The 11,794-nt window shown below is 38.9% G+C and overlaps 2 protein-coding genes across 2 annotated transcripts in view; both read left to right on the top strand.

The window, feature by feature from the left end:
• LOC140938542 (uncharacterized) overlaps window positions 1-2,308 on the top strand; it is a 2,757-nt gene extending 449 nt beyond the window's left edge. Inside the window, exon 1 of the mRNA XM_073388025.1 lies at window positions 1-2,308. This exon is cut by the window's left edge and continues 449 nt beyond it. Coding sequence (XP_073244126.1) covers window positions 1-1,399 — 1,399 coding nt within the window. The 3' untranslated portion in view covers window positions 1,400-2,308.
• The window catches only part of LOC140939245 (ATP-binding cassette sub-family F member 1-like), a 29,320-nt gene that overhangs the window by 14,898 nt on the left and 2,628 nt on the right, over window positions 1-11,794 (top strand). The window contains exons 14-24 of the mRNA XM_073388822.1: window positions 3,256-3,306; window positions 5,163-5,231; window positions 5,900-6,005; window positions 6,888-6,962; window positions 7,438-7,508; window positions 9,261-9,293; window positions 9,544-9,579; window positions 9,664-9,699; window positions 10,389-10,485; window positions 10,678-10,742; window positions 11,511-11,583. Coding sequence (XP_073244923.1) covers window positions 3,256-3,306; window positions 5,163-5,231; window positions 5,900-6,005; window positions 6,888-6,962; window positions 7,438-7,508; window positions 9,261-9,293; window positions 9,544-9,579; window positions 9,664-9,699; window positions 10,389-10,485; window positions 10,678-10,742; window positions 11,511-11,583 — 712 coding nt within the window. The remainder of the gene's footprint in view (window positions 1-3,255; window positions 3,307-5,162; window positions 5,232-5,899; window positions 6,006-6,887; window positions 6,963-7,437; window positions 7,509-9,260; window positions 9,294-9,543; window positions 9,580-9,663; window positions 9,700-10,388; window positions 10,486-10,677; window positions 10,743-11,510; window positions 11,584-11,794) is intronic.

Genomic DNA, 11,794 nt, shown 5'->3' with positions numbered 1-11,794 from the left:
GCAAAAGCCGAGTGCACAGTATACCACTCCATCGACGGGTGTCGAGGAAAAAATCTCTGTTGCCTACACCTTTCGTTCACCTCTTAAAAGGATAGGAACGCTTGGTAGATTCGTCGAGACAGACCGCGTGCCAGCGATCAAGTGCATGGGATGGCCGAATGAAGCTAACGAATGGAAAGTCAGAAAGCCAAGAAACTGGCCTAGGGCTGATGTAGTGAAGAATATTTCCACCGACAGCTTCATGATTGTACCAAAACCTTCCGATCTTTCAGGAGATACAAAGAAAGAGTGGCGAATTTCGTTTTCCATCCCGGAAGCGAAACTTTTCGAGTGCTTCAACGAAGACCAAGCTAAGGTTTACTTTTTACTACGTTCATTGTATGCGAGGCATTTGAAAGAAAAGCTAGGAGGAATATTGTCCTCGTATCATATTAAAACAGTGATGTTTTGGACGCTCGAGGAAGAGGAACCCAGTGCATGGTCTGAAGAAAGTACGCTGGAACTATTTTTCCGGGTCCTCAAGAAGCTCCTTGGATTTCTGAAAGATGGGTATTGCCCTCATTACTTCATTCGTAATCATAATTTGTGTTACAAAACATCAAAGAAAGAACTTGAAAATGCTGCAAGTGAAATTACTTGTTTTTTACGTGATCCTTTGGCTTTTTTTGAAGAGCTTGTTAATCCAAGTTTTCTTGGGTTAGTACCGCGTCTCGCTGTTTTATCTATGCAAGTGAAAGGAAAACTGGAGAAGAAAATTTTGAGGTTGCCAACATCTGAAGCATACGCATCCTTCTCCGACCCTGAAGCACACAGAGACCTAGAGTTGAAGTGCTTGTCTGAAACCTTGGAAGAGACTGCCACCGCTATTAGAGCATTTCCTTATGGAGTTGTCTTGATCGATGTCTTCATGGAGGCTCTTTTGCACGGGCACCACTTTGCTTTCACTGCAGGGAAAAGTGAAGCTGACCTTGCCAAGATTAAATCGAGTTCAGTGCAGGAAGATTTCTTGGTGATGGACACATCACAAATGAATCAGTCCTTGTTGGTTTGGATGGTACTGGGAAAGATTGCTGTTGACTTCATGACGCAAGGAACAAGCGACAAGTTGTATCATTTCTTTTTTAAGGTCTATGCATTGTTTAGACACCAGGATGGTCTTTTAACTGATGAGAAAAAGCAAACAATGGACTTTCTTCAAACTCTTTGTTGTGTAACAGGGGCATTTTTAGCCACAGTTGATTTCACTGCCGACAAAATTTCCTATCAACAGCTACATGCACTGCTTTGTGAAATTCTTCCTCCGGATGAGACTAGTGCACAGCCGCCAAGTAACATCACTTTTGTTGTCTTTATTCTTGGCAGTGCAACTTGTAAGATGGCAAACTCTTTCTTAGAGTAGCAACCTAAATGTCAGTTCTCCTTTCTTTATTGCTGAATAATTTATAGGTGGTTTTCACGTTACGTCATCGCCGCCATGCTGGTGGACGGTAAACAAAAGATCGCTCATTAGCTGGCTTTGTTTGTCCACCAGCATTTGTTCATTTCACCATTGTTATTTGTGTCTCCCGAGATTGCATGAAAACCACCTGTTGTGTATTATTCATTTACCATTGTGTGCCAAGGAAATGAATATTTTGCTCTGAGAGCTTTTAACACCAGGATATTTTAAGTTTTGTAAAAGTTTAATACCAGTACTTTATATGTTTTAAGAGTACCTACAATACTGGGCTCTGCCTTACTTCGCTCTTTTTTTATTATTTGGGGAGTGGAGTCAACATTCATGTGTTACAGTACATCAGTTCTAATTAAACCTACATGGCGCCTGCATCAACGACTGGAAGTGTTTTTCGTTGGCCCCACTAAAAATAACTTCAGAAAGCAAAAATTAAGTTACACTAGGGAGTGGGAAGAAAGCTGAAATGAATATTTAGACAGCATCCAGGGCTGTGCTGTAGCAGCGCCCGGTGACCCATGGCATCTTACCTTGCTCTTGGGCGTCTAGGTAATCGTCATTTTTTTTTTGTCGTAAAAATCATTTGCTGGGCACCTTGTATTTCACAATTGTTTGGCACTGGGCTCCCTTTATTTTTTCTTAGAGCACAGTCATGGACTTGATTCAAGGTGGCAGAAATGTGGAGGTGCATGAAAACCATGGACTATTTTTCAAATGCTGACAAAATGTTCATTACAGCCTTCTTTGGAAGCTCATAATTTCATAAAAAATAGCATTAAAAGACACTTAAAAACTGAAAAAAGGGTAAACTGTAAAGGCTAGTTTTTAAATATTAAAAGATGTGGGCAAATACTACTTATTGTATGTTCTTTGTTGTCTCTGGACCAGTATGTTAGGAGCAAAAACGTTAAACTAGTGGTTAGTCTTAGAGAAAGAACCTAAGCCCCAATTTTTTTTAGGTTCTTTTTCCACCGCTTAAGTTGTTAATTCTACTGCGAAGATCATGTGCACTTTCATGTCTTTATCCGGAGTTCAAAATAAGATTATTTTCATGTCATTTCCACAATGGCCTGCTCTTCAGTTGGCTTGATTAGCTCAATGGATAAAGCGTTGCGTCCGGTTATCGCAAAGGTCATGGTTCCATTCCCATTCAAGCCTGAATTTTTCAGGTTCGTTTCCAACCGCTTAGGTTGTTGATTTTACCGTGGAGATCATGTTCACTTTCATATAACAATGAATTTCGGGCAAGATAGACTACGAGTAGTCCCCCATTTTTCCTCAGGGATAGTAGAGCGAGCGAAACGCGAGAGCGGTGAAAATCACCCCACGCGAGAAAGCCGCTTTTTCTCGCTTGGGGTGATCCTCACGTACGCTTGCATTTCACTCGCTCTACTATCCCTGAGGACAAATGGGGGACTACTCGTAGTCTACGGGCAAGATGACTTTCGGGCGACTTGACTACTAGTTACCGAAGTAGTAATACTCCTGCGTGCTTCTTGCTACAGAAACCGGGTTAAACGCAATATGTCAGTGCCCACCAGATAACCTTTTTTCGTCGCTAGCGTTGCTACCTACACACATAATTATTCACAATACCCTTGTTTTTATTGGATGAAATCCAGTACATTTAAAATGAAGCAGTAATGACTAGTAGGCAATCCAAGTGCCGTGTCAGTTTTTGGTGTATTCGTTATATTAGACCAACTGAGTGTCATTTCGAGGTTGTTATTTCTTCTCTCGTTCCTTTGAAATCTTAGAATAGCAATTCTTGCCTCAAGTATTTGTTTTCCTATTTCTTCCAGCAAAAGCAACTTAAAGATCTCAAAGCATCTGGGTCATCCAAGAAGCAAGCGGTAAGAAATGACTTTTGTCCTCCGTTTATAATGCAGTAGAATTCTAGAGTAAACTTACAGACTTGAATGGTTTTGATAACAGATGTTTTCTTCAGTCAGTGACACAGTGACTCGGAAGAACAAATCCTAGTACTCCCAATAGAGGCCAAACCTATGACCTTATGGTTACTTGTCTAGATGCTCTACCACTAAAGGCTTATAAGAGTTATAAGAGTGCTTATGACCTAGTGAAAATCGAAAAGAGTGATCATAAGAGTGAGTGAGTCGTAAGCTGGCGGAGTCATAATGGCGACGGAATCGGAGTCAGAAGAATCAGAACGTTTCCATTTCTTCCGACTCCGCTTACGACGTTGACTCTTACGTTCCGCCTATGATCTAGTGAAAACCATACTGTCAGTGTCGGAAGCATGTTTCCACGCTTTGTGATTGGTTTAGTTCTTCCACTTCTGCTTCCGACTCCAACAATCTGCTTTTCACTAGATCATGAGCGGAACGTAAGCGACGGATTCGTAGGAGGAATCGGACTGCTGTTTTCATTAGACCATAAGCTCTTGGCTTCTGATTACGACTCCGAATCCGACTCCCTTGCTGGTACAAACCAGCCTTAAGCTATAGGAGACTGGTGGGAGCTATGGCCAATAAACTAGGTTCATGTGACAAATATCCTGCTGTTAGCATGTCAACAAGGCAGATAGCTCTTAGTTCCTGTGCTTTTAGGCATTAGTCAAAGAACCAAAATAAGGAACGAAGAAAAACCTGTTGAACTGCTCAAAACCTCAAGAGCCCTACCCCATTCGTCATTTTGAAGCTGTGATTGCTACTGGGTCGTTTTCGTGTTCAATTTCATTACGGGAGTGTTTTGGGGAACGAGTTTTTACCCAGTTTCCCGTGCAGCGTCATAGCATTCAGTCAAAGAAGCGATAGCGTCACAGTCCCATATTGGAATTCGGCCTAACATTGACCTTATGCACAACTCCAAAGTGGTCAATCCAGCGGCACCCCCACTAGGCGTATCCAGTTAGCTTAAATGTGTGTTTCCCGGATATTTCCCTCTAAGGTAATGTTAATTTTAAATCAATTCTTTCTAAAAGACATTTTACATGTTATTTTTTTAGTAGACTGTTCCCTAATTTTTTTCGTTAGATCGTCGAGATCGAGCGTCTACCGCAACCTGCAGCCATTTTGTAATTGGTTTTTAATGTACCGAGAGGGTGGACGTCCGGGTTTTTAGTCATCTTCACGCCAGACTCGGTCAAGATTGCTGCCTGTATCGCTTGATTTCGACAATCGTACGGAAAAATAGGGGACTGTAAACAGTCTAATTTTTTTGATCTTGTCTATGTTTTAACAAAATGTAACCTGAGATCAGGTCCAGTTTTAGCAGCTTTCATACATTCTCTGGGTTCTCCGGTCGCGCTGTTATTGGGTTCGCTGCCTTGCCAGCCGGAAATTTATTTACCAGTCGAGGCGAACTGATAGATCCTGATCTCAAGTTAAACAAAATGTGGCAGTTGGTAAATTTGACCTGCTAAAAACACCACTTTTCTTTTATCATGTCTTGCAAAAATGCACCGCTGAGACCCTAGGATGCTTTTAGGATGTCGAAGATTTTTACGTAGTTAAGGCTAAGAAGAACTTTTATGAATGTCTGCAACAATTACCCTAAGAGTGGCGCAGGCGTTCATTGAAATCTTGGATTATCTTTTTGTACTGTTTTTCTGCTAGCTTGCAGAGCAGGTTTTGTTTTAAGAAAAGCTCAGAGTTACAGTGAGCGTCAGCCTCTCCCTTTTTGACTCGCCCAAATTCACTGTCAGTTTCAACGCCCAAGAAACTTCTTTTAAAACTTCTTTTTAAAGGAGGAAAAAACGAAGGCTGTTCAAGGAAGGAAAAACAAAAAAGGAGGGAAGAAAGGAGACATGGATGAGGTAGAGAGGTTTATCTCAGCTAAGTTAGTTAGACTTAAGGCTACGGTGTCTGTGTAGAGAAATTATCAGTAAAATCCATCGTAAATTTGGCACGTCGCATAAGGAAAACCTTCCATGTGATTGTCTTATGAAAATACGGACGTAAAAAAATTTTAAGGGTGATTCAACCTCATTCTGGTGTTTGTGCTAATAACAAGCTAGTCTGCTACACAGCCGTTTTTAGTGTCGTCACGCACGTTGCGTGACGACACTAAAAACAGCTGTGCAGCAGACTAATAACAAGCCCCTGACATGGGCATTTGTAGCTCGTAGTCACGTGACCTGTTTAAAGCTAAAATTCTGGGATACAGCGTAAACAATATCAGATGGAAAGAGCAAAGAAAAATGAGCCATAGAATGCCAAGTTTGAGGTGATCGACACAAAAGACTGGTCTGGAAAATCCAGCTAACAAATAGTTCGAAAATTTGTGTCGATTTAATCGATATTCATACTGTAATTCGTTTAACCGCGAATATGTTGATAAACCACTTATTATAACTTGAACAGATTTTTTTCTCACAGGTAAATTATTTGAAGATCAAAAAAGCTAAAAGACATTACTTCCTGCAGTCTTTCAGTTACTCTCAATTTACTCTGTCATGGATTTGAAATTGTTTTGTGTTTTTAGGATGATCTTGAACCTGTGGAGCTTATTAAGAAACCCAAAGAGTACGTAGTGAAGTTCTCTTTTCCGCTTCCGCCACCACTCAATCCACCTATCTTGGGTTTAAAATGTAAGTCATGTTAAATTCACGCAGTCTTTGTAACTTGTTGTTTCTGACCTTTAAGCGAGTGTTTTTTGAAAGTGGTTAAGACGGAATCCACCAAGAAATTGAGTAATTTTAATTTTCAGTGGACAAAAACCTTGTACCAGAATAATGTAAAGAATATTGCAATCTTTTTTACATTTTTTAAGGGCTATAGATGTAATTAGTTATCTGTAATAACACCAAAGAAAATTTCTTATGGGAGTCCGAGAAAATAAATGTCAAATTTCACAAGAATTGTGAAAAAACAGGTAAAATTTTGAAAATTTCATGTGTAAGATGTCATTTTTGGAATTTGACATTTATTTTTTCGGGCTCTCGTAAGAATTCTTCTTTGGTGTTATTACAGATAACTAATTACATCTCTTAGTCTTGAAAAATGAAAAAAAGGAATGCAATATGCTTTAAATTATTCTGGTACAAGGTTTTTGTCCACTGAAAATTAAAATTACTCAATTTCCTGATGGATTACCTCTTAATCATTTGTTCAACTGTTGTAGTGCTAATAAAACCAGTGTTTTGAGTAAGTTGTATAAGTTAGTGGCATAAATCAAAACGTCTGACGTTCAGCCTAGTCAAACTCGTTGCTTTACAACTGCTACCCTGGTCAAAGCTCTTGGGCCAATAACGCAATAGCTCGTCAGAAGGACGCATTTTCCCTCTCCCTTCCCATTGGTGCAGTGTTGACGTTATACATCGAAGTCTTTTTCTCTTTATCAACATTGCTTGGGGGTGAGGGGGGCAACAGAAATAGACTCTTACAACAATTTCCCAAGCTTTTATACCGGGTAGAATTCGAGTTAATTTAGAGAAGTAGTGACTTGTTTCTGTTTCATTGTATACCAACAGCCGTCGAATTTGGATATCCTAACCAACCAAAGCTATTCAACAATCTGGATTTTGGAATCGACATGAAGTCTAGAAGTAAGAAATCCGTGTCTTTTGTGACATCGTGCGAAGGGTATGCGGGTATTAATTCGAGGCTAATAGATCGTAATTAATTGGGCCAGTAGCAAAACACGTAGACAAAACAACAAGCTGATAAATAAAATATTATTCAAGCAATAGACCACACTTTCTATGGGTTTACTGACGTGATAACCCAGGCGGGATGTTGGGAGAACACGAGAAAGCTTGTAAATCACGAGCCGAAGGCAAGTGATTTAGAAGCTTTTCAAGCTTTTATGAAAGTCTGCAAGGCGGCAATTAACCCTTTTATTATATCCATTTTGAAATCACTGGTGATCCCTACAATCTGATTTTCTCTCAGCAATGTGATTTATTGACGAATCACACTATTTTTTGCTCTAAATCACGTCTGTTCTAAATCGCGTCATTTCTGTTTTTGATTGCACCGTTTTCACTCTATATCGAATCATTTCTTTATATTTCTTTACAGTTGCTGTGGTAGGTAACAATGGAGTGGGCAAAAGTACATTCTTGAAACTTTTAATTGGTCAGCTTGAACCGGTGAGTGACTCAGTATAACCAAACGACTACAGACTAAGTTAATTGCATTGTTCAGTTCAGAGCTGTATATCGGCTTCGTTTTTCTCTGTGGGCAGATTTCGCAAAAACAAAGCGACGTCAAATGAGAACTGCGAAAGCGCTGGGAAAGGACTCAACACGTCATTCGTTGTTTACTTTGCCGCTCTAATAATAACAACAACAATAATAATAATAATAATAATAATAATAATAATAATAATAATCTTGTAAAAACCTATACACAAAAGAAAAAAAAACTGCAGTAGGGTAATTATAGTTCCTCGCCATATACATACATGAAATTCTTAAATTAAAAGCATAGGAGTTAGTTGAAAAATATATATATTTATTATATAGACACGATTGTTTTACTGGAAAATATACCACTCGTAAAATTCATAAAAACTGCATCCGGGACTCGAGTGGTTTATTTTCCATAATCTCACACGTGAGTTTATCGATGACGTAATTTCGGTAATATCATAGGTGACGAATTACTCCTTAATTTTGGCGCGAAATTTCAGCGTTAATTTGTAATTTGACATGTGAAATTACCAAATTGCCATGGCAACCTGCCGTACGTCTCCGTTTCAAGATGGCGAGGAAGTTTTAAAATGTCATGAATGAAGATGTCTGGTCATAAAAAGACGCTTTAGAAAACCTGAACACACGAAAGAGCACATCAAGAAGAATTCTTAGAGGTATGTTGTGGAAAAATTCTGAAAACTTAAGCCAAATTTTAGCTCTGAACGTTTGAGAGAGTGGAGTTCACGATCGATCGATACGATCCAGGATAAACAAGTCAAAAATCCTCGATTGCTAACGTAATTCGTCACCCACGATATTAATAGGTAATCAAATGGTATACTCGTGAAATTAGGGAATAATTTCACGCGTGTTTTGTCCAAATCCTAATAATTTCCCTCGCCTAAAGGCTCGGGAAATTATAAGGATTTGAACAAAACGCGCGTGAAATTATTCCCTAATTTCACTCGTCACCATTTGATTACACATACTAGTTTCCCTCTATTATTTTGTCGATGTCTTTTTGTCTATATAATAAAAAGAACATTACACGTCGGCTTGAAGATATGAATTTTACTTTCTCGTGGCAAAACATTATTTTACTCACTCGCTACGCTCGTTCGTAAAATATTGTTTTGCCACTCGAAAATAAAATTTATATCTTCGCGCCACCGTGTAAAATCCTCTATATAAATTCATTGTAAAACATGTGCATGACAAAACTTTCCATTATGCCTATTAGCCTCTATCAGCCTCTAAATAGTAATAATAGTAATAGTAAAAAAAACAAACAAAAAAACAAAAAAACAAAAAACAAAAAACAAAAAAACAAAAAACAAACAAAAAAAATATATAATAATAATAATAATAATAATAATAACGTATTACTTATATTGCGCAAATGACACTGATGTTTATATGACCAAATGGCACCTGCCATTGTTTAAGTGCCAAGAGTGACTAACATCAATTTTCTCCCAACAATACTGAGATTTGTTTTTTATCAAAACGGTTACTAGAATCAATAAAATGATCACCAAAGTGTCTTGGTCTTTGCTAAATCTGCCTAGGGTCTTACACGCCGAGCCTTGAATAGACTTTTGTTAAATCAATGATCTTCAAATTCAGGCAGCGGATCGCCCTAAAAAATCTGAAACGGGAATCTTGTCCAACTTCCGCTGTTTTTGTTTGTTTGTTTTTTTCTTCTAGCTTAAAGGTGACTCGGTACGGAATCACAGACTTGTAAGTAGAAAATACTTATAATTTTTCTACCATATATTCTTAATAAATACTCTATAGATTGATAGCCTCGTGAGTATCAAAAACAGCTCTTATTGCTTTATAATAAAGGAAGCACACAAACCTGACATCTAGCCTGCGAGCAAAACAGCTATGAACCGTTTGATTATAACCATTTAACTAGAATTTTTCCATCCAAAGTGTTGTTTTGTTTCGTTTTTAATGTTTTCGTATTTGTCTTATTTCTTTACAGCGTATAGGCTCGTATAACCAGCATTCTGCTGACCAGGTAATTTTTTATGTTCTCTTTTGTCAATGAAGCATTTTGACAAAAAAAAATTAAACGTCATTACCTGTTATCCTATATTTGTAGCTGAACATGGAAGAGTCACCAGTGGAGTATCTTCAGGTAAATAATTTTGCTTATGTCTGTCCGTTGGTTTAAGTGTTCTCGCGTAATTTTAGTTGATAACTACATAGCATGGACTTAAAAATAAAATGAGACGTTCAGCCTCCAATCAAAATCAGCCGTCCAGTTGCTTTTGGTTTGTACTACTACCTCTTCTGATCTGCATTATTTGAAGTACAGGCATAGACAACAACCGTGGATACTGGGTTTTCCCGCGCACACACTTGCTTGAAAATATGATTGGTCCATTGGGTAGCTGTGTCTGCTGTGATTGGCTACACTCATCACTTGAGTGTTTAAACGAAACTCAATTCAAAACCGCGTTTTATGTTAAGTTGTTGTCGAAAAGATTTTTTTTCGTTCTCAGCGGTTTTTAGATGAAGTACACCGGCGAATATCCATGCCGAACGTGTTTTCAGGCTTAAGGCATACTTATTTATCTCACTGTTTACCGGCCGTCTGAGAATTTTCCCAGATATGTCTGGAAAACCTGTTGAATCTCTTAAAGACGCCATTTTGATTTGTGTGAAGGGAGACTGGAAACAAGCAATTGGAAAATTTTAACCGGGCTAACACTATTATCGGTAGCCGATTGCCGCCTTCCCCGAAAATGATTCTAATTCTAATACCATCATGCTATCCTTTTTAAGAGGTACTTGTATTGATGTTGTTCTCTTTACCGTTCTTAGAGGAAATATAACCTGGATTATCAAACATCTAGGAAGCACCTGGGAAGGTTTGGTTTAGTGAGTCACGCTCACACCATCAGAACTAAAGATTTATCAGGTAATTCGCCATCAGGGTCGGAATGAAACTTGAACAATTTTTTTAACTTGCCTCGGGAATTCTTCTTGTTTTCTTATAAAGCCTATTACACTTCTGTAATTCTCCACTGAAAGTGAGTATCTAATTTTCTATTTTCAATTAGATATTTCTGTCATAAGGAAAAAACTTTAAATGCGCATGCTTTTTTCTCAGGCGGTCAGAAGTCACGAGTAGCTTTTGCCGATCTGGCGCTCAGCAACCCGGATGTAATTGTACTGGTGAGTATATTTGATCAGAAAAACTTTGCATAATAATAGCCCACGTTCCATAACATGACTCCGAGGCTTTAGGGTCAAGTTGCCAATTGTTTACGACTCCATGGTCTCGTAATTCCCAGAAGAGACTTGAGCACAAAGAAAACCAAACCAAATATAGAAAAATGACCAGAAAGCCTCGGAGTGATGTTAGAATTAACCCTGCGGTAGACTAGCATCCCGTCTAGGGAGAGTAGCAATACTCCTAGGCCCTGCTTCATGCTACGGAAACTGGTATAAGCTCGGGCCGTGTGGGCCTTTTGTTCGTGTGCGCCTTTACCTTTTACACATTTCTATGTTACTTAGACTCAGACGAGATTTTGTTACGAGGAAGTTGGTTAGAAAACAACGGATTAATATACATGCTGCTTTGCGAAGGACGTCGTCAGTATGGAATTTCAACAATCGCTGCCCAGACGTCATTTGGCGGGGAAACCGGTGATGGCGTCGCAAAACGTCGGCTAAAGTGTTTCTTACCAAAAACGGATCTGTGATCAATTTTAGGTTTCTGAGAAACTGCCCACCTAAGTGGGAAGTAAGTGTTAATGTTAGCTTAAGGGGAGGGGTAGGTGGGCAGTCTCCCGGAAATCCAAATTGATCCAAATTTGCTGCTGGGCTTACTTTGCAGAAATATAATCATTCATTGCAGAAACATAAACATTCACTACAAGTAATACAAATAATGTTCAATGTTATCGCGTCAAGCTGAAGCGTGTTATATTTTTCCTTCAGGATGAACCCACCAACAACTTGGACATCGAATCTATTGATGCACTTGCTGACGCCATAAACGAATTTACTGGGGGTAAGAGCAGAATTTGAGTGTGAACTCAGTGTTTTTTAAAAAATAAAATATGAAGAAAACTATGAGCACCACTGGAGGTACAAGCTCTAGTTCTCAAACTTCAAGTGCCTGAGGCCTTATTTGCACTGTCGTGTTGCTAAAGTGACAGATTCGCATTGTCTCGCTCCGCTAGCTAAAATCGTCGCAAATATGCGCTGAGCTTAAGGCTTGT

Source organism: Porites lutea, chromosome 5 (genome assembly GCF_958299795.1).
Source record: "Porites lutea chromosome 5, jaPorLute2.1, whole genome shotgun sequence".
NCBI classification, from domain to species: Eukaryota; Metazoa; Cnidaria; class Anthozoa; order Scleractinia; family Poritidae; genus Porites; species Porites lutea.
This window is presented reverse-complemented; position numbering and strand designations above follow the sequence as displayed.